Consider the following 25,921-nt stretch of genomic DNA (forward strand, 5'->3'; position numbering starts at 1 on the left):
TATTATGAATTTGGACATGTCCAATTGTTAGATATCACTACCGCTCTTCTCTTTTCAGCACCTTACCTTATTCCAATCGAATAGCAAGGGGCACCAAAATAGTGTGCTTCATGGCTGCTACAAATGCGTCAATTTTTGCATCTTCAACGCAACCATACTTGCTATCCTCGTACACCTTAGTCTGAACAAGTTAATTAGTTATAGATGATAATATATAGGTAATTAACCTTTCTTTGATGCTTCATATCAATGACAAATTTGCATTACAGTCGGGATAATTCTGATCATATTATATCTTTTGATATGAATATCAAACTTTGAAATTTTATCTTAATCAAGTGATCCATGCACATAGACAGGTTGTAGACTAATTTTTAATATAGCTGAAACTCAAGCCTAATAAATAAAACTTAAATCGTCTATTTCTACCCGTAGTCACCCCAGGCAAGATTGGAATAGGAATGGACACCCACCGAATTTGATTTTTGCTTTCCTAGGCCTAGACTTGATAGCTAGTTAGGTTTGTTTATTTTTTAGTTTTTTTTTTCCTTTCCTCGTGAACAAAAAAAAGAGTCAAATTTAAAATATTATATTTTTATAATAACTAGGAAAAGGAGAGTTAAACATACACCGTTTCTCTTTCTATTTTTTTAAATAAAACTAAAATAAAAAAAGAAAAAGTTAAATAGAATACGATAATGTGCCGTGGATAGGTAAAACTTGAGTTATGATATACAGAAACTTAAATTAGTTATTACGTGCACTTGAGGAAATAAAAATATATCTAAAAGAAAGTAGAGATCAGAATATGTAACCTTTCTCTATTATATATTATATATTATATATTGTTATAAATTAGTATATGTTAATTTCATATTTAAATAATGAAAGCGATGGATAAATATACAGGAGACAGAAGGGTTTACTTTTGAATTTTCTGTCGGAGTAAAACCGGAAAAGTTTCCTCTTTGCACCTCCTAATGATCGATTGATGGGTCATGTATTGAATTTGCTTACGCATCTTCATAATTTACACGCAAACCCAACAAATAACAGTCCTGATTTTTTTATATTAAAATTACATATTCCACTAGAACCATGTAATAATTAATAGAATTTTTACTATATTGCTCACATTCTCTTGTGTAAATTATTTTCATCAAAGGACACAATACATATCAAAGTAATTAGATTAGCTAGAAACCAAAATAATTATATTATCATGTATCCAATTCAAAGATATAAAATTGTTTTGATGGTAAATAAAAAAGAAAATAAACAAAAAGAAAAGTTATCAAATCATTCAATAACAAAAATTAACAAATCAATATTAATATCCATAAAAAAAGCATGTTTTCAATTCAAAGGAGATCAAAAAATAAAAATAAAAAGGAAAGATGCTATCAGGACGATCAAAGTCATTGTCCTCCGATCTTTAATTAAGGGCAGGCAAAGCAAAGCAAATCAAAATTAGTTACAAGGAAAAAAGAAAAAACAACGGCCTCTTGTTTTTTTGCTGGAAGCTAACCAAGTATCCCGGTTAAAGTTATAGGATTAATTTTCGAGACAGAAAAATCATGGAAATGAGTTTTGTTTTTTTAATAAAAAAAATTTATACACACAATCAAAAAATCAAATCTTGTTAACATATTTAAAGAGATCAACCATCTATCAAAAATAATAACCTCTTAAATAACATATTAACATTGCTCAATATAATAAATGAAATAACAACAAAAAAAATAACTAAAATATTTAGAGAAAGGTGTGAATAGATGGCCATGTATATAATATATATGTTGTTGGAGTGCATCTTTGTTCCTTCTATCATATCCCTTTTCCCTTGATCATATCCTTGCCTATGCACAGGAAAAAAAAAAAAAAAACAAGCAATAGAGATAGAAGTAGAACTATGGAGGAGACTATTCCAGTGATTGATGTGGAGAAGATTAATTGTGAGGAAGGGGAATGCAAGAAGCTAAGAGAGGCATGTGAAAGATGGGGTTGTTTCAGGATCATTAACCACTCTATTCCTGCAACCCTCATGGCTGACATGAAAAAAGTCATTGAAGCTTTGCTTGATCTTCCTATGGAGATCAAGAAACGCAACACAGAATTCATTGCTGGCAGTGGTTACATGGCACCAAGCAAAGTCAACCCTTTCTATGAGGCCTTGGGCCTCTATGACTTGGCTTCCTCACAAGCTATGCACAATTTCTGCTCTCAACTTGATGCCTCACCTCACCAGAGGTTTGTTTCCCTCACACTTCTCCTTTTCTGCATTTATTTACTGGTTCTTGTTAGATTTAATTAACAATTATTTCCTATGATTTAAATAAAACTATAATATCAACTTGCAATTTTTATATCAAGATGTATAATATTATTTATATAAGATTTAAATATATTTTTCATCGTGTTTTTTTGTTTCAATTTTTTTTCGTTATAACCATTGCAAAATGTATTTTTTTTTGTTTTTCATCCATTAAACAATATTTTTTCCTCTTCAAAACATTATTTAAAATGTATTAAGAATAAAAAATAAAATAAATACATCTTACAAAAACTAATATTTTTTTCAGGGACAGAAACAAAAAAAAACATTAAATTACTAAAGAAAAAAAATATATTTAAACCTTTATACAATATTGATTGTAATATGACTTTTTGTACATTCTTTCCTTCTATTATGTCACTTATTTTATATCACACTTTTTCTATTTCTTATCTTATTGTAAAAAAAAACATATATTTAAAAATGTTGTATAAAGATACTTAATTTTAACTTAGTTTTTGGTATAATAAGATATGGAAAAATACATATATATGCCCCAGTATTTAATGGAAGTAACAGACCTGAATCCCTCATTCCTTTTGCCGTCCATGGTTTTGATTCCACAAACGGACAACTTGATATAGTACCTTTTATTAATATATTTTTTTAAGTGTGAACGGTTGATTTTAACAGGCAAATAATGGAGGCATATGGCCAAGCCATTCACGGTTTGGCGGTGAAAATAGGACAAAAGATGGCTGAATCTCTAGGCGTAGTAGTTGCTGATTTTGAGGACTGGCCATGCCAATTCAGAATTAACAAATATAACTTCACCCCAGAAGCGGTAGGGTCCTCTGGTGTTCAAATACACACAGATTCAGGCTTCCTAACCATTCTTCAAGATGATGAAAATGTTGGAGGTCTTCAAGTGATGAACAATTCTGGCTCTTTTGTGTCAATCCCTCCTTTCCCAGGGACCCTCCTTGTCAATCTTGGAGACATTGCTCGTGTATGTATATGGCAATCACTTAACTCTGCCCCTTAAGTCTACATGACACTTGTTAAGAAATTTAAAATTATGGTGCTTATGATATTTTTGACATTTTATTATGATTTTTATGATAAATATTTTTTAAAATTTCTTAATCAATGTCAATAGTATTGAACTCGAACCCAGTTTCTTATGAAAGACAATTATCATAGGAACCAAGACTGTGGGTTTTTAGGACACTGGTAAGCAAGATTTAAAATAAATTATAAAAATGATTGCATATGTGGTACTAATGGAATATTAATAAATGTATGCATAAGCAGGTGTGGAGCAATGGAAGGTTTTGCAATTTGACACACCGTGTACAATGCAAGGAAGCGACCAAACGGTTTTCAATTGCTACATTTATGATAGCACCCAGGAATAGGAATGTTGAAGCCCCAGCAGAATTGGTGGACCATGATCACCCCCGTTTGTATCAACCTTTTATTTATGAAGACTATAGGAAGCTCAGAATTAGCAACAAGATGCACAAGGGTGAAGCCCTGGAGTTATTACGCTTGGCCTAGTCATAGCAACTAGGATTTACTTAGTAATTAGGAAAACTAATGCCCCCACTTTTCAGAAATTTATGTCTTTGTTTGCCAATTAATGGGGGAAATAAGTGACCAACTGCCAAATAACTCAAAGGCACTTATGAGGGGGGAATGAGTAGGTAAACTTTTGAATTGAAATGAACTTATAAAGATATTCCCATTAAATAAAGTGGAAAACAAAAATCCTAATTTCATGATCATAGTAGACCAACAGAGCATGGTGTTTATTTATGGATCCTTATTCTTCACTTGTTGAATTTCTTTGATAAAAAAAAAGATGACCCTGTGCCCGCCTAACACAATAGAAGCCAGTTTGCATCAATAATACTGTGATAAATTCTAACATTTAAAATTCGATTCCATATATGTTCTGAAATGTGTATAGATTATTCATTGATTTAATAACTAGTTTTCTCGTTGACAAGGATGAACGTGTCAGGTTACCATCACTGATTCACTGTAGTGTATTTTTTGAACAAGAATAAAACTCAAGAAACGAAAGAAAGAGACATACACGAGTGTAGTGTATTTTTTGAACAAGAAAAAACAGAAGAGAATAAGGATAAAATTAAGCTCTACTAGTTACCTGGTTAAGTTTGTCTTCATTGGTGTGGGGTCAAAGGTCAAGGATGCATATCAATTAAACTTAAAATTCGTTCGAATCACTTTTGAAACATAAATTAAGAACAAGAAAAAAAAAATCAGTTTTACAGTTTTAGCATAAGTACTTCTTGTGGTTTTTTTTTCAGGCTTAAATTTAAGTTTGATTTTTTTATTTTTTAAAATTCATAATTTTAATCCTCTATTTTAAAATAAAAATATTTAATTTTTCTGCTTTTTTAAATTCACAATTTTAATCTCATATTTTAAAATAATAATATTTAGTCCCCTATCTTTGAAAAAAATTTTAATTTCATTTATTCGTTTGAGTTGACTATCAAGAAATTAACATTAATTATGACATTAATTAAACAATTTATCTCATGTCACATAATTAAATTTGGATCACATCAAATTAATTTCTTATCGATTAATACCTTTTGAATTTGAATTTGATGAAAGGACAAAATTGTAGATTTTATAAAACTGAAGGATTAAATATCTCTATTTTAAAATAGAGAAACTAAATTATGAAATTTTTAAAAAAAAAGACTAAATGTTTCTATTTTAAAATAAAGGGATAAAAGTTACATTTTTTTAAGAATAAAGAGATCAAAATTACATTTACATTTTTTCTTTAAGTGTGTAATCATTTTATTCCACACAAAAGTCATTAAAATTAAAATGGTTAAATTAATTTTTTGTCCTTTGATTTATTTTTTAAGTTTAATTTGTTCCTCTAATTTACTGAGTTTAATTTGCTCCTCTAATTTTTAAAATTGATTTGATTTAGTTTTGTAATTTTTCTTCGCCTAAATTTTTTCCTATCATCTAAATATGTATTTTGTGACCGTTTAAAATAGTCACTAAGTGATTTTAAGTCGTCACAAAATAGAACTTCTTTACACCATTGACTCAACTTAGAAGCATGATGAAATTGAATCAATTTTAAAAATTAAAAGACTAAATTAAATCAAAAAAATTAAAAAATTAAATCAAACTTTAAAAATAAATTAGAGGATCAATAAACTAATTTAACCTATTAAAATTATTTTTAACTTTTACATTAAATGTTGGATGATGACTTGCATTGCATCTCATTCTCACCCAATTAGTTTCCTTTTCACATGAAACAACTTATCTGGCTCATTTAAGTAAATTTATTTATTTTTCCTGTATTTTTTAGTTAATAGTTATTTTTTTAATATTCACGTGATAGAAAAGAGAAAAAAACGCATTGAGAGAAATAACTTTAATGATGATTGCTTATTTTACATTACGATGATATGTATGGCAGGAGTACCATGAAAATTTAAGATGCTATTATTTCTGCAAACAAGGTTATTTGTCTTAATGTTCCTTGTCTAATTTAAACATTGAGGTTGGGATTTGATTGCTACTATACTTAAACAAAGTTAAATATTGAATAATTGTACTGCAATGGATATATTTTTAAGACTGTAAGAAAGCATCCAACAACACCCATGCACATCACCTATTTGAACAAAGCCTGCTCGCATGTGAGAAGCCCAGATTTAGTATTCTTGCCGATAACACCATCGTCGTGTAAGTGTGCGATACTGACCGGAGACTCTACGGCGTGCACTATAGTTCTCATTCTATGTCCCCAAAGGTTTCGTTCTTGGCGAGAAAGTCGATGGTTAAAGATGCACTTACCAAAAAAATAAGGTGACAGTGGTGACTGCAAAACCATGATTATTAATGACGGTGATGATGAGAATGATAAAGAAGAGAATTTTTGCAAAACCATGACTTTAACGACGATGATAAGAATGTAAAAAAAAAAAACAGAACTTTTGTTGAAATATTTTGGTTTTGGTTTTGGTTTTGGAAAAAGATTAAAAAAAATGTCGTCACCCGAAATCAACTAAAAATGATGGTTGCCGACGATAATTTCAAGGGAAAAAGAAATAGGTAAAATTATTGTACAGAATACATCATGACACTATCAAAATCATATCAATGTAAAAGGTATCATTAACAGTCCATAATGGATCTTCTAATATGGCTTCCATAATTTAAAATTAATTTTGCTAAAAATGTATTTATCAACGGATGGTTTAACTGACCCCAAGCAGAAAAAGAGTTAAATAATCCCCTCCAACGTGATCCAATAAAATTAGAACAATTATATTATAAGTTGAATCCAGTTTTTAAGTTTTTTAATACACAAATCTTTTTACTAATTATATATTTTTGCAATATATATACCCTTTTTCCATCACCGTCACCATACTCAAAGACCCAAGCAAAGTAGGGTTTTAGTGTTACTACTCAAAGCAATGCAATTAATGTAGTAAAAGCATTATTATTGATAAAGAGAAACATAGCAGATGTCAGCAGGTGTGCCATCTACTATGCATGAGTGTTACTATGCCTTAAGCTACAGTCACCGAAAAGGCTTATGCATTTCTATGATTACAGATTTCCAATCACCAAACCTCCTCCACATAATAACCATTGTTCCAACTCCATTGCATACTTACGTTTTAGCCCACGACTCACAAAATTATAGTGTAATAATTTGACACTAGCAATAGTTGTTTGTGTTGGTTCGGTCATGGCTATTTGATCGTCTGGTTTGCCAATAAAAGATGGACCAAGATTCAGTACCGATATAAAATTATATTATTTCTCCATTAATGATTCAATGAGGTATGGAAGAAGAGAAAATCGTTTTTCTTATCGGCATGCTCGGTATCTGACTGCAACATACATATGATCTAGAAACAATTGTAGAAACAAAAGCTCCCAAATTTGAAAAGTGCACAAAATTTTAAATGAGTAAAAAATAATGGAAAGGATTAATATATAATTATTCAAAATTCTGTGAATAAAAAAATCTAAACAAGTGGGTCTAATTTTTAATATGTTTGTTTTAATTTTATTCAGCCACCTGGGATTGTTTAATCCAATTTTTAGTTGGACTTTAATTAGACAAATCATTTTTATCAAACTTTACGTGAGTAAATAATCACTTTTGGTTCTTGTATTTTATATTCGGTGATAATTAGATTTTGATATTTTATAATGATTAATTAATTTAATCTACAAAATTACAAATGTTGTGAGAAATTAGTTCCCAACATTAATGGAAACCAAAAGTACTTGATAGTTAAATTAATTTATCGTAATATTTAGATTTCTGTGAATTAAATTGATAATTTCTAAAATATAAGAACCAAATTATCACCAAATAAAGGTAAAAATACCAAAATGAATATTTACTCAACTTTCCACTAAGGGGACAAAAATATATCAAAGTACTTAGATTAGCCATAGATCCAAAATAATTGTACTAATATGTATCAATTATCAGGATCAAGAGTGCAGAAAAGGAAAGATGGTACCAGACTGACCCACCCTTATAGTCATTATCCCCCGATATTTACAATTAAGAACAGAATTCAAATTTGGCTCCAAAAGGAAATGCATTAATATAGGCGATCTCTAAAATAACATATTAACATTCATGAATAAAATAAATGAAATATATATAAAAAAAGACCGATAGAAAATAAAAGTTAATTCATCTCAGACTCAACTCATTAAAACTTTCTTCTTCAAAAAAAAAAAACTTTTAATTAAAAATGTTTAGATAAAGGTGTGAATTGATTGCTCGGTATATATAAATGTGTAGTAGTGAAAGTCTTTTCCCTTCATCCTTGCCACATCCACAAGAACAAAAAACAATAGAGATAGAAAAGTAGAACTATGGAGGAGACCATTCCAGTGATTGATGTGGAGAAAGATTAGTTGTGAGGAAGGGGAATGCAAGAAGCTAAGAGAAGCATGTGAAAGATGGGGTTGTTTGAGGATCATTAACCACTCTATTCCTGCAATCCTCATGGCTGACATGAAAAAGGTCGTTGAAGCTCTGCATGAACTTCCTATGGAGATAAAGAAACGCAACACAGAAGACATTGCTGGAGGTGATTACGTGGGACCAAATGCATTCAGCCCTTTATATGAGGCCTTGGGCCTCTATGGCTTGTGTTCCTCACAAGCCATGCACAATTTCTGTTCTCAACTTGATGCCTCGCCCAACCAGAGGTTTGTTTCTTCATTTCCTATTGTTAGATTTAATTAACAATTGTTTCTCATGATTCAAAACAAAAAGGTAAAAAAGTGGGAAACGATGGCTCAACTTGGTATTTTTATGTCGACATATTTTTTTTATCGATAAATATGTTAATAATTAGTAATGTTAGTTTTTGTTAGTACAGATTCAAACTTGTCATCTCTTCTTTTCTTCATTTCTCTTTTTATTATTAGTCCTACCTTATATCTCAATATTTATTTATATAATATTTTTTTATAAAATTACTTTCCCTATCTTTTTTTATATATAATTATGCACTTACTTTGTTTTCCATTTTTCTCTCTTCTTCTACTATTTAATTTCTAATTTTAAAATGATTTAAGTAAAATATGAACATGTCTCATTTTATTTTAGTTTGTACTTGTAGTCCCTAAAAAAGTTTGACTCATCTGACTCCTAAAATATTTTCTTTCAATAAGTGTTTATCATGTCATAACTATAATAGCCTGTGATAATTTAAAAATGTAAACAAAATGGATTAGATCAATCGATCTCCATTCTTCAAATTAGTTTTAACTATAGAGAAGAAATAACATGTATATATACCATTATGCATCATTGATTTAGGAGGCGTCTAAAGAACATAACTACAAAAAAACTTATTTAAATCTATGAAAACAAATAAATTTATTTAATAATTATAGCCAAATTTGTTATATATAAATATTCACCAATAAATGTTTATTAAGTAATTATTTAATTAAAGTGTTTATTCAACTCTACTCAACCGCATTCATAGTACTGCAAAAGGTGCTACGTACAGATCTACCCATCATTTTTTTTATAAAGATATATTCATCATTCTATTACTTACAGTTCGTGGTTTTGATATTTGGTATAGTTTATAAGACGAATATTTCTTACTTAGTTCCCACAAACGGACAACTTCACTTATTGGCTTTTTTGAAGTGTGAACGGTTGTTGATTTTGACCATTACTAGGCAAATAGTGGAGGCATATGGCCTATCGATTCATGATCTAGCAGTGAACATAGGACAAAAGATGGCTGAATCTCTTGACCTAGTTGTTGCTGATTTCGAGGACTGGCTATTCGAGTTTAAATTTAACAAATATAACTTCACCCCAGAAGCAATAGGGTCCACTGGAGTTCCAATACACACAGACTCAGGCTTCCTAACCATTCTCAAAGATGATGAAAACGTTGGTGGTCTTGAAGTGATTAAGAGTTCTGGCTCTTTTGTGTCAATCCCTCCTTTCCCAGGAACCTTCCTAGTCAATCTTGGAGACATTGCCCGTGTAAGTACTACATGGCAATCATCACAAAATCAGTATACTATGAGCCTTAAATTTAGATAAAATTATAAAAACAAATATTTACTAGTATGTGAGAAAATAGGGTATTTCATTAAAAAAAATTATGATAAATTTATTGACTTTTAAAATAAGAGTTTAATGATCATAAACTATTATATGAATGGATATATGAACTAGTCAGACTTGTTTAAGGCTTGACCTGTGAAGTTCACATTTTAAACGGGTTAGAAAGTCTAGTCCGCAAAATAAATAAACCTTTTTAAATTTATATTCAGCTCGCCAAACCTGCAAATAAATAAATCAATCTGCACGTCCAAATAATGATTTGAACAAATTATTTTTAAAAAACTAAAAAATGTATAAAATTAGAAAACCAAAATTTCCTTTCATTTTTTAAACTAAAATTTATCACACAAAAATATATCAACATTTATAATACTATTAAACACTAAATATCAAAGTGTTAAAACTAAAATATATCAACATTTATAATACTATTAAACACTAAATATCAAAGTGTTAAAACTAAAATATATCAACATTTATAATAGTCTCAATACTAAAAGCATCAAAGTGTCTTAACAATACTAGTTTGGGTGACCTGGGTAGTTCACGCTAAGTCTGTAGGTTTTGCAGTTCGGACTCAAAAACTCAATGCAATTATGCAGACTTTAAAAAATGAGACATGCTATCTGTAAGGTCTATGGGCTTAACAGATTAGCCTTCCAATTTTGGTCCTTATATTCATCCCTATACACTAATAATGCAAAATTGTTTTGGAGTGTAATTCAACTATAAATTTTTGTTGATATGACTTTAAAATATCTATCATAAAAGTTAATAAATTTATATTATCATCTAATTACATATCTTTGTTAATATGAATTTTAAAATAATTATTATAAAAATAAACAAATATATAAAGAGTTGTAATTGGATGACAGTATAAAATATACTATTAATACATAATTTTTTTATCTTAAAATCTTAAAACTAATACCAACCGTAATTTCTGATTAATTTAGATTATAAAATTATTTTATGCTTTATTTCTGATGATGTTTTACATGGTCATTTAACTCTACTTATATATTGTACTATTGATAAACTCTGAGCTTAATATGCAATTGGTATATAAATAAATGTATGCGTAAGCAGGTATGGAGCAATGGAAGGTTTTGCAATTTGACACACCGTGTGCAATGCAAGGAAGGGAGCAAACGTCTTTCAATTGCTACATTGATGTTAGCACCCAAGAATAGGAATGTTGAGGCACCAGCCGAATAGGAAGGGGAAATGTATGTCTCTGTTTGCCAAATAAATAAATAGTTGCATAGAAAGGGCAAATTAATGGTCATATTTTTTAAGTAACCAACCAACTATGCTGAATAACTCGACAAGACTTAGGAGGGAGGAATGAGTAGGTAAACGTTTGAACGAGTATTTAAATGTTAAATTTAACTACATGTGTGAATTTTAAGTCTCGACCTTAATTGTCTTAGTTTGTATTCGAAGATTTTTAGATTTCTTACTTCTTAATGGACATTGAATGAAGACCTTACTTTCACAAAGGATTAAATTCAACGGGATGGATTTCTTACTAATGCATGTCGAATGGAATTCTACTTCAACAAAGGATTTACAACCCTCTTCATCATTAAAAAAAAAAAGCTTTTTTTACAGAAAAAAATTAAGCTAAATTATATTTTGTTCTTTAAAATATCACAATTTTTTTTATTTGTTTTCATATTTTTATAAGGTTAAATTCATTCATTGTGAAATTGTTTCATCTTTATGTAATATTTTTGTCAACTTTATTTGTGATTAGAGATGAAAGCAATTTCGTAAAGGTGAAGTTTTGTAAGGATTGAATCTAGCTCATATATCTATTGTAAGCTCGTGTCTTAAGGATTGGCTTATCTTACTCAAAGTTTGAATGGAAAATCTTTATTTTGTAGTAGTAGTAATAAAGTAAAGACACCCTTTTCATTTTTCTTTTCACATCATATCTCGTATAAGTCTACCATTTTTCTTCTTTATTTCTTCATCACTCTAGCTGTTGACGACTATTTGAGTCCAACACCAAACGTTGTCCCTTATAAAAACCAGAGATCTTACAAGAAATTCAAAAAAAAAAATTAGTGAGAAAAGAACACGATTTAACCAAAAATTACAAGAATGTAAAAACAAATATCGAATATCTTATTCCATCAAAATTTGCAGATACCCCGATTTCATTCCTTTCCAATAAAAATTAGAGGAAAAAAAAAAAGAAATTACAAGAGAATCTGTACTTCATTACTTAAAAATCAAATCAAATTAAGATTTGTTTTAGAAAAGGAAAAGTTTGAAGAAATTTTCTTCCATTTTGTTTTCTTTGGAAGAGAAAGAATTAAAAGTGGAAGGACTTACCAACATAAACACACACACAAAAAAAAAAAGGTTGTTTTCAAAGAGGGGATCAAGTTGGAATGCATGGTGTTTTAATTTAGACCAGAGAGCTGCTATCAGAGAATTGAACATGCATAGAATGTGTGTCACTGCTCATGGGTGTGTACTCAGTTGTTGTAGTTTGTGTTGTGAGGTCACTTGCAAGGCTTGAAAGATCCATAGCTGGCCACACAAAAGCTGGCTTGAAAGGTGGAAGATGAGGCACATGCACTGAACCTGATAAGATCTGAACAATAGTTTGCATCTTTGGTCTCTCACTTGCAATGGGGTGAGAGCATGCCAGTCCCAATTTCAGGACCCTCTCTGCCTCTTCAACCACACAGTCATTCCCAAGTCTAGGATTCACTGCATCAAGTATCCTTTGCTCACGATGCAGGTGCCATACCCAATCCACCAAGCACTCATACCCCTCATTCTTTGTCCATGGTCTCTGACCACACACCACCTCAAGTAACACTGCTCCAAAACCATATACATCAGATTCCCTTGTTGCCCTCCCCGTGTGAAAGCACTCGGGCGCAATGTACCCCATTGTGCCATGCACTCCTTCCATCTCTGCATATGATGTTTTATCGTTCTCCAATGCCCGCGCCAAGCCGAAGTCGCCTAACCGGGCATTGAAGTTCGAATCCAGCATGATGTTGCTGGCCTTAAGGTCTCTGTGTACCACTTTCTGATCATACTCGTTGTGTAGGTAGTTCAATGCAGAAGCCACCCCTGTGATGATCTTGTACCTTAGAGGCCAACTTAGTGGTGTAGTGCTGCTACCTTCCTCACAGAAAATGTGGTTGTCCAAACTTCCATTAGGCATGTAATCGTACACTAAGAGCAACACCCCGTTTCTGTGACACCATCCTGCATATTTTTAGTTTTTTTAATCAAAGTCAGATGCTTAGATAAAACATTGATATATAAATTATAGGTCTAAACATGATTTTGTCCCTATAAGTTTGCGTTTTGTCATTTTTTTTATCCTGTAAGTTTTATTTTTATTTTTATTTTAGTCCATGTAAATTTAGATTTTTTTTCAATTTTGATCCCTTGAAGATATTTTGCTTATTTTTAGTCTTTATAAATTTAAGTTTTTCTAATTTTGGTCTCTATAAGTAAAAATTTATGAATATTATAAATAAAAATATTTGAATCTTAAAGGAGTTAAAATTCAAAAAATACAAATTTATAAGAACTAAAAATAAACAAAAATTTATAGAAACTAAAATTAAAAAAAAAATATAAACTTACTAGAGGTAAAATTAGAAAAATAAACTTATAATAACCAAAAATGAAAAACACTAAGAAACAAAAATACGTGTAAGCCCAAATTATTAATAAGATCACAAGGGTAGAGAAAACTATTGCAATTGACCACTTGTTTGATTTGTATTACATTAGTTCACGATGCTTGTTAGTGAAGGTAATGTATATGGGTATATATGCATGATCATTGTTAGGGGTAATAAGGCCTCAGGTTCAGAGGGCATGCGGTCCATCCGGATCATGAACCAAAATTTTAAAAATTTCATGACTATGTAGGATTTTGGATTCCTTCCATATAATCTGTGGGTTGTGCAAACTTGGATCGCAGGTTGGCCCGCAAATTTGTGTCTATCATCCAACTTCAACTCAAACTCAATTAATTTTAAAAGTTTAATCCTAAATTTCTTTGTATTTATGTTGAAAATTTATTTAATTGTATTAAGACTTTTGTAATTGAGTATTTTTTAAGAAAAAGATATTTATTTTAAAATTAGTCCCACAGATTAGTCCATTTAACCCGCAAGATTCACCAGACAGAAACCGACCAATCTATTAATTCTCTATAAAAGTGTGGGGTTAGTTGACCCGGTTGGCTGCCAACACAGACGGGCTTGACGCGGGCCAAGTCGGCCCGTTTAGCACCCGTAATAATTATGGAATTGAAGATAAGATAATGACTTCTGGATTTTATAAAAAAAGACTTAGGCCGGCCGGATGGTTAATCTACTTGTGACTTCGACCTCAACTAGAAGATAGTAAATTTCAGTTGAGCGTGTAATAAGATAAGATTATGTTAGAAATTCATCTTGTACAAGAAATGAAAATTAAGTTGGCACTTTTGGGTGGGGTGAAGGAAGCCTCTATGATTTTTCATCTTTGGCTGGGACCAAAAGGCAGAAAAAGAGAAAGATTATCTGGCAGAGCAGTTAATACTGACCAGGGGCAGAAGGCATACAATTTTAAGGTCACTTTCGAAACAAAACAAACCCACAAGAAAAAGGCCATTAATAAGGGAAGGACATTTTTTAACTAGTCTTACTCTCGGCTTTTGTGCAAGTGCAACAACGTTCAGTAGTTGAACTTGAATGCACTAGGATGGATCATCCGGTCAAGAAAAACCATAGCCAGTCAACGTTGTCAGCGAATACGTGCGTGATCGACACTAGAGAATTTAGCAATAATTGCCCCTACTAATATATTGGTTTCATAGATTCCTTAAGGATGCTGATAATGATCTGGACAGAACCACTGTCGGATCTAGATCCTAAATCTTAATAACTCGAATTTATGACGCCTTCATGAAAGTGATAACCAAATCGATCCTAAACCAAACTATTATGTTCATTACGATCGAAAATAAAAACTAAAAGAAGAATGGAAGCAATAATTGGAAATAAAAAAAAAAAGAGAGAAATTAAATGAACTCACCGAGTAAGCGAACAAGGTTTTTGTGACGGAGGCGATTGATAATGGTGAGTTCGGCCAAGAAATCATCAGTGCTTTTCATCTTATCTCTGGAGAACATCTTAACGGCCACTTGAAGATTCTCCTTGGGAAGAAGTGTCCCTCTATAAACGACGCCGTATCCACCCTGTCCAAGCTTATGCTTGTCATCGAAATTATTTGTCGCTTTCTTCAGCTCCTGATACCTAAACTCTCTGGGAGTTCCAGGTAGACTCTTTAGGGTTCCCAAAATCTGAGACTCATTTTCCCTTTTCTTCTTTCGTATCCAATAAACCCTAAACCCAACAACACCCGCCACAATAAGAACCAACAGAGTCAACCCGACACTTAAACCAATCTTATATGCTTTTCCATTTCCATTCTTTTTAGGAAACACCTCAATAGTAATGTTCCACCTCAGCACGCAGTTTAGTTCAACGTTGTCACCGGTGGAAGCTGAGAACCCAAAATAAGAAACCTTGTTCAGGACCTGTTTAAGATCTAGAGGGGAACTCAAAACCGGCTTTGCCGGTTTCGCAACAATGGGAACATCCTTATCTGGCTGCTCCGCGATGTACACGTCAATCTCCTTCCGGTCACCGTCGTAATCCACCCACAGCACGTGGAAGCGCGTGACGTTGGGCGCGATCTCGAACCCCAAGGGGGTAAGTGAGACACTAACGTTGGACCTGACGCTGTTAATGTCTAACCCGATGTGGTTGTCGTCGGGGTCGAAGTCCTGCTTCACGGTGTCAAGTTCGACGGCGATGAACTTGTTGGTGGCGTTGCCGTCGGTGGCGGCGTTGGTGAGGCCGAGGAACTGGCCATGGCTGTTGTTAGGGACGGTGGAGGAAGACGGCGCGATGAGGAACGCGATGCCTTCGCCGGGAGGGTTGTTTTGGGGACGGAAAACGTTGATGAGAAAGGAGGTGTTGAAGGAAACGAGTTTTCCGTTTAAGTTTTCATCGTCCCAGAGGGTGAAGGGGGTGCTGAAGAAGATTCTGCCGGACTGGTTGGCGAGGGACACGTTGCCGGTGCTGTCCGGAGTTACTTGGAGGGCGCCGAGGTTGATGGCGGCGCTGGGCAACACCGCGAACGTGGTGAAGTAGGACTGGTTGAAGGGACCGAAAAAGTAAGTTTCCTTTTTTAGAATCTGGGCTTGGGATGTCGCTGCCGGGAATAGGAGGAGGATGGTGGTGACGGCGGCGGAGAAAGCGCACATGGGGTGGTTGCTGCATTGGAGGGGAAACATTGTTCTAATTTGGTTGATGCTGATTTATTTACATTTTGCTAATTTTCTCCCCTGGCGAGGAAAATGAGAATGGTGTGAAGTTGCTAAGTAGTGATAATGATCGATAACTACTGTGTGTTTAGATTTGAATTAGGGGTTACTAGCTTTGTTTTCTATGAAGTTTCCGTGTTGTTTTCTACGTAAAACATTATAAAAATGAAGAATCAAACTTCTACTTCTGTAGTCTTTTTTTCTTTGGGAAAATATTGATGAATAACACTTAATGAAGAAATAAAAAAATCTTCGTACAATTATTGAACGTGTAGATAAAATGATACTACATGTTGTTTCATTTTAACCAATGAAATCACATTGAATTTGAGTCATTGGATACAATTATGTTAAATAAAAACTATTTTTTAAAAATGTTTACAAATATTTTTTGTACGTATTGTGTTGTAAGGGGAAAATATTTAATTTTTGTGGAAGACTAATTTTCATGGGATTTTTTTGTTTTTTTACAATACGTAGAGAGTATAGTTATGAACAGATATTTTCCTTAAAATCGAATTTTTGACCTCTCAGTTTATTTTTTTAATTTTAGTTTCATCTCTTAAGTTTAAAAGTTTTTTTTTAATTTAATATTTTTAAGTGTTTAATTAACTAGTAGGAATTAATAAGATAAACTAATAGAAAGATCAAATTGATGTAATAAAGACATTTTAGGATATCAAAGTAAGATTTTTAAACTTAAGAAACTAAATCAAAATTAAAATGCCGATTAAAATTATATTTTATTGAATAAATAAATATTGTAAAAAAATATTCATTATACTTAAAATATAATTATTAATTAATATTTTTAGTTAATATCTTTACAATGCTTATTAGTAAGATTGTTTGTCTAATTTATAACAATTGTGTCTTTATTTTGAGGACCTGTAATCCAATGCGGCAACGTTGATGTTATGATGTATTATTGTATTTGCATGTGGTCTTTTTAACTTTCAGCATAAGGCCAAATACAGTTGTTCGCGATTCGTAATAAGCTTTAGAATTAATTTTATTTTCTTGTAGGCTTTTGGCGCAACTTGGTCATAGTTTAATATTTAGTGGGATCATTGAAGTTTTAATATGCTTATTTTATATTTATTTAAATTTTTATTTCTGATTTTATTTTAATTTTTAATTAGATTATCAGTAAAAAGTATTTATCAACTTCAATTATTAGTACTTTGGCAGTGACTATTGTTCATTAGATATTAAAAAAAACCATTATTCATTGAAAACTTAAATGACTACTTTTAATAAAAAAATTATTTTTAAATATGTTTTATTTATATTCAAAATTCGAATTGAAAACTTTATTTAAATAGTTCAAACCCAGTTTTATTTGGACTAATTTTATTTTAGCTTTTTAAACAAAAGTAAAAATATGATTTTTAAGCAAAATCATTTTGCCTATTAACATTTATTTTTTTGTATACCACTATTTAAATTTCTGACAAAGTTAAAATTATTTAAGTTCCCTTCCTTTCTCTATGAATAATTAAAAGGTGATTAAAAAATAAATTATAAAATAAATACACTTGGTTTTATTTTCAAAGAATTTATAATTATGATGAATGGTATTTCATTCTTTTTATTTTAAAAAAGGCGATGAATGGTATTTCTAACATGTCCAAAAATTGAATATTACATTTAATGAATATATTACAAAAATTAAACTGATAAAAATATTTTATTTATTAAAATATTGAATGATACTTTGACAATAAAATTAATTATAAAATAAACATATTAAAACCTGTTTTTTAGTTAAATTATAAGAATAATAAAGTAAAAAGACAAGAAAAAGAGATAAGATCATTATTTTTGCTTTACAGCAATTAAAGAGAAAAGTTTAGACAGTAATTAATTGTTTTCTCACAACTTCTAACTTTTTGTTAGTATTTGGTAACAATGTAACTTTTTAATGGTTTAATGTCTACCTTTATAAACTTATAAAGATTTGGTAAATAGGTTTTTGACAGTTATATTTTTTGTTCGCACTTTTTTATAGTTAATTGTTAACTTTAATTAGTCAAAATATTCCTTACTAACTTATATATATATTAACTTTAACTTCTTTTCCATTATACTTGACCATTCATACACCTTATAAATATAAATTAGAACAGAGATATTTTTTAAAATAAAAAATAAATATTATAATTTCTTAGTTAGGCCACCTTCCAAATATATTTTTTCTTGGAATTTCATAACTTATATAGGTACCTATGTTAAATTTTTATTGTATTGTACTTTTTTCAAAATAATAATAATTAATATTGATAAATATATAAAATTATTTCTGAGACTTATTTAGTAAAAATAAAATTAATTATTGGAGAGAAAATTTACTTAAATTGTAAAAAGAAAGAATAAATTATGTATAATATAATTAAAATGTATAGAAACAAAAAAGAGAATCAACCAGACTAGCTTAGTTGGTTGATTGAACAATATGTGAATAATTTTATAAACTCTCTTACAATTGTTTTCTAATGTTACAGATAAAAAATAGAAAAAAAGAAAAAGAAAAATGTTGGATGGAGATGGCGTATCCTTCCTGTCTCGTCCTTATCATTCTCGTTCCCACGAGGTGTTCAATCTTGCCAGAAATAGATTCTTTTACACATTTTTTATACGACACGGTGATGGACAATTATTACAAAGTCTTGCAATTTTTTATTTGCTTTTGCCTTTTCTTGATATAGTTGAATATCATTGTAAGATGGTGTAATATAGCTACAAGATAAACTAATACAAATATTTTATATTATTATTTAATTATAAAATACTGTAAGTTCATTAATTTTAATGACAATTTTTTAAAAGTTATAAAAGTAATATTATTAATTGATTCACAATATATTTTTTATGTTCATAATCATAGGCGGTTTCAAGGCTCGGCTACCCTGGGCAATTGCCCAGGCTCTGGCATAACCCTTTTAATTTTATGTTACTAATATTTTTTTTTTTGGTACTGTACTATTATTTTTCTTTATTAATGAATTAAACGGGCAACTATCATGTTTACCACGCAGATTCAACAAAAAGTATCTTGATGTTAAATAGTTAGTTGAACTAGCTGGCATAACCCTTTTTGTGGACTGTGTATTCTTATCTTTCACTCTTTTTTTTTTTTCTTGGTAGAATTTTCCTTCCCATTTATTTACCCTTTGTAAACAATAATTACGATAATTCATGCAATAGGGTAATAACAACTATAGAAACACCAATCACATGAATTCATTATTATTGGTCAGCATTTTTACAAATTTACTATGAGCTTAAAGCAAATATCATGTGATGTTGTTCTATAAATCTAAGTTGTACATTTATCAATTACTAGTATTTTAGTGAATGTTTATTTTATATAACTAAAATTTATAATTTATAATAAATAAATACTTATATATAAATTATGAAATAATTTTACACAAACATAAAAATGGAGAAAATTAAAAGAAAAATATTAAAGAAAGGGCAAGAAATTGAAAGGGCAAAACAATTGTAAGAGTTAAAAATTAAAAGGGCAAAAATATAGGTAACAGAAACAAAAGAAGTAAAGCTTCGTCACCGCAGCAACACTGTAGAAACCTTAAAGCTTCCGCCATCGACACCTACTGGTTCTTTTCCGACTACCGCCTTCCCCTTTTTTTTTCGGTTAGTAATTGTTTAATTTCAACTGATTGTGGTTTTAAATTGAAACAATTAACACAAAGGTAGCAGAGAAGAAGAAGAAGAAGAAAAATTTGGGTTTATTTGCACCGCCTAGTAGTAGCAGACACAGAGAAGAAGAAAAATTTGGGTTTGTCTTTGAAAGGTTTTTATGTTATATAGAAGTACTAACATTGTGAAAATGGGTCTCATATTTTTCAAGTTTATCTAAAATCTCATATGGTGAAATTATAATATTGTATCATACTGATAACTTCAATAAATTTCATTATAAAAAATATTTACTTTATAATATATTTTGTCATTTTGTGTGCTGCTAAGTGTCAGATTAAGCTACTACACAGCAAGATTCATTGGTTATAAAAGTTTTATTGATAAGTCAAACTAAAGTGTGTATCTAGTAATATTATAAGCATATAGTATTATTTATAATAGCAGTAAAAAGATCTTTTACAGTGGAATCATACCACTTGTAAATTTGTTTATTGATAGATAAATTATCTGCAATAAAGGTTTCTTTTGGTTATCTAATTTTATTAGTTTCTATAATGGTGTTTAATTGAATATAATATAATGCTTGTTCCTACTCTTTATAAATCATAAGAGATTACTTTTATTTTGAAAAACTATTCTTATTTAAATTTTGATTCTTATGATTTTAATTGTTAATTGAGTATTAACTTAAGATCATTTAATTTCAGAGATGAGGAGATTTTTGGTTGACAGAGCAAGTATTGAGAATGTGAATGTTGTACAACAAGAAGCCGAATTAGAACCGCCACCTAATGTGGTTAATGAGTTTAACCCAAATGAGATTGTGCGTGATCCAGGTCATAGGAAACAAACGAGCTTTCAAATATATTGCAAAGAAAAGATCTTAATATTGTGAATGCCATGGAATTAGTTGATGTTGTCAAAGCTCGGTTGGGCACAATGAGAGAGAGTGGCTGGAATAATTTTTTTGCCGATGTCCAAGGATTTTGTGTTGCTAAAAGTATTCTGGTACCAAATATGGATGACGAAATACCAGTTCGGGGTCGTTCAAGAGCAGAAGGGAGGACTATTACTAATCTTCATCATTACCGTGCAGAGATTTTTTATGTTGCTATTGATAAAATATGTGTGGAGATGGATCACCGCTTTAGTGAAGGAAGTAACATTATACTTGATTGCTTCTCATGTCTTGACCCCAAGAACTCTTTCTCCAAGTTTGATGTTGATAAGCTTGCTCGTCTTGCTGATATTTATCATGCAGACTTTTCTGATGATAACCGAGGAACAATTAGGGATCAACTTGAAACTTATGTGCTTCAAGTGAGAAGAAATGCTTCTTTTTCCACTTGTGAAGATGTTCAAAGTTTGGCTATGAAGATGGTTCAAACTGAGAAACATTTGGTATTTCCATTGGTTTATAAACTTATTGAGCTAGCTTTGATATTGCCGGTGTCGACAGCATCCGTTGAAAGAGCTTTTTCAGCAATGAAGATTATCAAGTCTAAATTGCGCAATAAGATCAACGATGTGTGGTTCAATGACTTGATGGTATGTTACACCGAGCGGGAGATATTCAAGTCACTTGATGATATTGATATTATTCGAACATTTACCGCAAAGAAGTCTCGGAAAGGACACTTGCCTCGTAATTTTATTTAACCCGCTATTGTAAGATTATGTTTATCTCTTTTATTTTAAACTATATTTTTGTTGACAAAATGACGAGTCTCTTTTATTTTGATTGATTACTATTTACATATTATATACAATGTGAATTTGCTATCTTTAATTTTTTACCCAGGCTTTATAATTTTTCTGGCTCCGCCACTGTTCATAATATATAAAAATTAAACTCTAATTAAAATCGAACCTTTTGATAGACCTGCTTAATTTTTTTATGTATGTTTCTCCTTTTATACATCTAAATTTGATATAAAAAAAATACTCACAAAAATTCTTTTCTTCCAGTCAATTAGAGTGGTCAAAACCTTTCATTATCTATATTTTTATTTTTTTAAAAAATAAAAATAGATTTTTCCATAATTTAATGGAAAAATATCATATTTTGTTGATACTTTTATGTTTGCAATATTATGAATTTTGCTGCACTAGATCATATCGTATATAGTATGTGGCAAATAAGATGTGTGGTTTTTTTTTATCATTTTAGTTTGTTTTTGGAAAATATTTACCTGAATGGGTGGATAAAAAAATAATTTAATAGAATGAGTGATTCTTGTCACATTGATACATAAGAGGTCAATCAAAGCCACTCTACCTAGAGGTGTCACCCTCATCTGTGCCATCTTTTCAGGTGAGGTGTTACAAGTGACACCACTCTATACCTCTCTACCAAGGAAGCATCACTATGAAACAGGTCTTCCGAAAGTGGTGGAGGAGGCAACGGGTTGACTACACGTTCCCAAGGAGGAGATAGTGCAAGAAGCACCAGGTCAAGCTATGCTTCCTTAGGAGGCGTCAGCTGATGGTGTGTTTCTAGTTGGTGACACTATCTCATGTTGTGCTTATAAATATAAGGTGAAGCTTTGTTCCATTATGTGTTTTGTGTTGATTTTTTGAGAAAGGGTTATTTTGTAAAAGGAGATCTTGTTATGTTGTTGTTGTGTTGGTGGTATTGTTGTTGTTGTTCTGATGGTCAGGTAAGTTCTCGTATTTTTTTTTTCGTATAAACATAATTTTTTGTTTGCAATATTATGAACTTTGTTGAACTAGATCGTATTGTATAAGCAAATAAGGGTGTGGCTTTTTTACCATTTTAGTTTATTTTTTAAAATTATTTATCTAAAGTGTGGGTAAAAAACAATTTACCAGAATGGGTGATTCTTGTCATGTTAGGTACATGAGATGCCAGTCAAAGCAACTCTACGTGGAGGCGCCACCCTGATTTTTGCCACCTTTTCTGGTGGGGTATCAAATAAGTGGTGCCACTCTATACCTCTCTATCAAGGAGGTGTCACTCTGAAAACATGTCTTTAGTTTAGCTTGTTTCCTAGGTGCTAACATGCATCTTCCCAGAGCGATGCAAGGGAAACAAGTTGATTGCACATTCCAGAGGAGGAAACAAGGCATGAAGCATTAGGTCAAGTTGTGCTTCCTTAGTAGGTGCCAACTGATGGTGTGTTTCCAGTTGGTGATGCCATCTCGTGTTGTGCTTATAAATATAAGCTAAAGCATTGTTCCATTGTGCTTTGTATGTTGATCTTTCTAGAAAGGGTTGTTTTACAAAGGGAGATCTTGTTCTATTGGTGGTTTGGTGGTGGTATTGTTCTTGTTTTGGTGTCAAGTAAGCCCTCTTATTTATTTCATATAAAAATAATTTGTTTTATTTATTTTACTGTTTTCTTTGTAAGTCTTCTTCATTTGTTTTAGTGTTTTTTGTGTTATTTATTTTTTAGTTCATATTTCATTAGGAGAATATAGTAGGAAATATAAAAATAATTTGTTTTATTTATTTTACTGTTTTCTTTGTAAGTCTTCTTCATTTGTTTTAGTGTTTTTTGTGTTATTTATTTTTTAGTTCATATTTCATTAGGAGAATATAGTAGGAAATATTTTGTTATTTTTTAGTTTGTAGAAAAAATTATATAGGATAAATTTGTCTGAATAATATAATATGATGCATTTTTTTATTTGTTTTTAGAAAATTATAGTAGAAGAGATCTGGTAACATATTTTGAGTTTGTAGAAAAAAATTTGAGAAAAAAAAAGAAATAATAGGAAAATGAATTGGGATGAAAGTTTTGATTTAATGTATAGTGTAAAAGTGTGGGTCTTACATTATTTTACTATTTATTTCTCTTCTTTTCAACTATGTTTCTCCTCAAACCAACACACTCTTGAGAAGCACAATCACAATATTAGGAAAAGCACAACTCTTGTAACACCTTTTTACCCCAAGATGCATACACTTGTAATATTTTCTAAATATGTTTGTAGCAGAATTTAATTTAAAGGATGTATCAATGATAATGACTCATTATGAGTATATTTTGGGATTAAATTATATAGGAATTTGTAATTTTTTTCTCCTAATTCTTCCTTTTTGAGCAAATAATTGTTAAATTAACATCATTTCAATTTTTGTGTAGTGAATATTAAAAGTGATGAATTTATGATGCTTAGTGAGTAAAATAAAGTCCAAAAAAGCAAGGATAACTAAGGAAATGAGACTAATTAAAGAAAGGAGACAAATTAAGGAAATTAGAACTAATTAAGGAAAACAAAACTAATTAAGAAAAGAATGTTAATTAAGGAAAAGATGACTAATTAAGGAAAAGACACACAGAAATTCTAAGAGAACACAAATTCTTATAGAAGGTAAAGGTTAGAAGAAGGAGAAGCAAGCATTGGGAGTCATTCCTTCCCTTTATTCCCTTTCTTATCTTTTTCCCTTTACTAAATATTCTCCTCTTGCAATTGTAAAGTCTCCATGACAATGAGAGGTTAAACCCCTTTTGTTAGGAACTTGGCAGCCAAACTATTCTTGATGTAATTTTTCTTCCTATCTATTTATGAATATTACATTTGCATTATCTTTTCCTGTGCTTAATATTATTACTTGTGGCTTGATCACCCATTTGCATGGTAAGTTTTATGGGTAGCGTTGGGAAACATTATTTTCTAATAGAACTGGAAAATAGTATCTAAATAAAGCCATCACTAGGGATAAGTTAATATTTGTTTAGCCTATTATACATCTCTAATCTTAATGCAATTTACTATTTTAGCTTTGCAAAGGGATTTGAGAGAGAAAATAGATAAATTAGGCTCTTTCATGTGGGGAACCAAAGTTAGAGTATACTAGTAGATGTAGGTGTAAATTGAAATAATTATAAATAGAAAAATTATTAACATTACATCAAAGAGTAACTCATAGGTTAAGTTTCCAACATTTTCATCTTTTGAATTTTCTTCTACAATAATATTGGATTTTCTCATTTTTTTTGTCTTTAATTAATCAATTTAAAATCTTGTTTAATTTCTCCTTTTGTTTGATTTGATTTTCTACCAATTTATATTATTGTTTTCTCATAGCCATTTCAAATCAATTTTCTTTAACCTCTTTTATTAATAAATTATTCATCTACCTAAGTACAAACAAAGTTCTTGTAGATTCGACACTCGGACTTCAGTTTTAATTTTACTTCTTGGGACGAATTGGTGCATTTACCAATCTATCAACAATCGACATTTAAAAAAGAAATGTTTATGTCGTGGTAAGAGTATTACATGTCAAATGTTTGTAAACTTAAAGAAAACAAATCAATAAATAACGTAACTTAATGTTAAACAAATATTGGCACTCCAAAGTCCATACAAACCATATTAAATAAAATATGATAAAAAATTACTTATTAATTTAATCATTAGATAAATGAATAAAATTTGTGTCCCAATGTTATATTATCTCAAAACATTCATAACCTTACAAAGACTCACTTGTAAGGGTGACATTCAGCCTAAACACAGACAAGACAAACAGACGAAAAGTGAGATACATCTTACAATAAATTTAAAACATTAAGGAAGTCATAAAGATATAAGATACATTTACAAATAATTGTGTTCCACAGCACAAGCATGCCTCATCCAAATCAAACATTTCATACACAAATTCTCACACGAAATGTGATGCAAATTAAATTCGTAAACCTGTATGCATGTAGTACCATTTTGGAAAACACAGTGAATGTAGCCCAGGAGTCCGTGTAGTCAACAAATAGCCACACAATGGGCAACCCGATACTATCACTCTCGTCGAGATGACACCACCGGCGTTAGAGTTTTCTGGCCTTGCAAGGATACTCCAACACATGTAATTAACATGAACTTAAAAGAGATTCCAAAGTGTTGCACCCCTAAGGTCAAAGTCATACGTCAACTCACTCATGACCTTCCCATTTAGGTTCATAAATGTCCTTCACTTTAAAAGACATAT

At 30.7% G+C, this 25,921-nt stretch overlaps 3 protein-coding genes and 1 pseudogene across 3 annotated transcripts; 3 read left to right on the plus strand and 1 right to left on the minus strand.

Moving 5' to 3' along the window:
• The first annotated feature begins 1,698 nt into the window (after nucleotides 1–1,698).
• LOC100783059 (2-oxoglutarate-dependent dioxygenase DAO) lies at nucleotides 1,699–4,062 on the plus strand. Its single transcript, XM_003517062.5, has 3 exons — nucleotides 1,699–2,250; nucleotides 2,969–3,284; nucleotides 3,590–4,062. Exons 1-3 carry the CDS (start codon nucleotides 1,862–1,864, stop codon nucleotides 3,833–3,835), a joined length of 951 nt encoding a protein of 316 aa, XP_003517110.2. The 5' UTR covers nucleotides 1,699–1,861; the 3' UTR covers nucleotides 3,836–4,062.
• A 3,756-nt stretch (nucleotides 4,063–7,818) lies between these two features.
• Nucleotides 7,819–11,435, plus strand: LOC100779470 (2-oxoglutarate-dependent dioxygenase DAO-like; annotated as a pseudogene).
• A 606-nt stretch (nucleotides 11,436–12,041) lies between these two features.
• On the minus strand, nucleotides 12,042–16,522 carry LOC100780014 (probable L-type lectin-domain containing receptor kinase S.5). The gene is made up of 2 exons (XM_003516464.3): nucleotides 14,997–16,522; nucleotides 12,042–13,166 (listed from the first exon to the last, which is right to left on the minus strand). Exons 1-2 carry the CDS (start codon nucleotides 16,261–16,263, stop codon nucleotides 12,349–12,351), a joined length of 2,085 nt encoding a protein of 694 aa, XP_003516512.1. The 5' UTR covers nucleotides 16,264–16,522; the 3' UTR covers nucleotides 12,042–12,348.
• Nucleotides 16,523–20,671: 4,149 nt separating this feature from the next.
• LOC102669233 (uncharacterized) lies at nucleotides 20,672–21,719 on the plus strand. Its single transcript, XM_041014986.1, has 2 exons — nucleotides 20,672–20,719; nucleotides 20,806–21,719. The coding sequence occupies exons 1-2, from the start codon at nucleotides 20,672–20,674 to the stop codon at nucleotides 21,619–21,621; spliced, it is 864 nt and encodes a 287-aa protein (XP_040870920.1). The 3' UTR covers nucleotides 21,622–21,719.
• The last annotated feature ends 4,202 nt before the right edge of the window (nucleotides 21,720–25,921 follow it).

The sequence above is a fragment of the Glycine max genome, chromosome 1 (assembly GCF_000004515.6).
Source record: "Glycine max cultivar Williams 82 chromosome 1, Glycine_max_v4.0, whole genome shotgun sequence".
Classification (NCBI taxonomy): Eukaryota; Viridiplantae; Streptophyta; class Magnoliopsida; order Fabales; family Fabaceae; genus Glycine; species Glycine max.

Coding starts and splice junctions, on each gene's coding strand:
- LOC102669233 (XM_041014986.1), top strand. CDS start 20,672: ATGAGGAGATTTTTGGTTGACAGAGCAAGTATTGAGAATGTGAATGTT. Junction 20,720..20,805: donor GTATTGAGAATGTGAATGTT/GTACAACAAGAA, acceptor TCCAGGTCATAG/GAAACAAACGAGCTTTCAAA.
- LOC100780014 (XM_003516464.3), bottom strand. CDS start 16,263: ATGTTTCCCCTCCAATGCAGCAACCACCCCATGTGCGCTTTCTCCGCC. Junction 13,167..14,996: donor AAACCTTGTTCGCTTACTCG/GTGAGTTCATTT, acceptor AAAAATATGCAG/GATGGTGTCACAGAAACGGG.
- LOC100783059 (XM_003517062.5), top strand. CDS start 1,862: ATGCACAGGAAAAAAAAAAAAAAAACAAGCAATAGAGATAGAAGTAGA. Junction 2,251..2,968: donor GATGCCTCACCTCACCAGAG/GTTTGTTTCCCT, acceptor TGATTTTAACAG/GCAAATAATGGAGGCATATG. Junction 3,285..3,589: donor ATCTTGGAGACATTGCTCGT/GTATGTATATGG, acceptor ATGCATAAGCAG/GTGTGGAGCAATGGAAGGTT.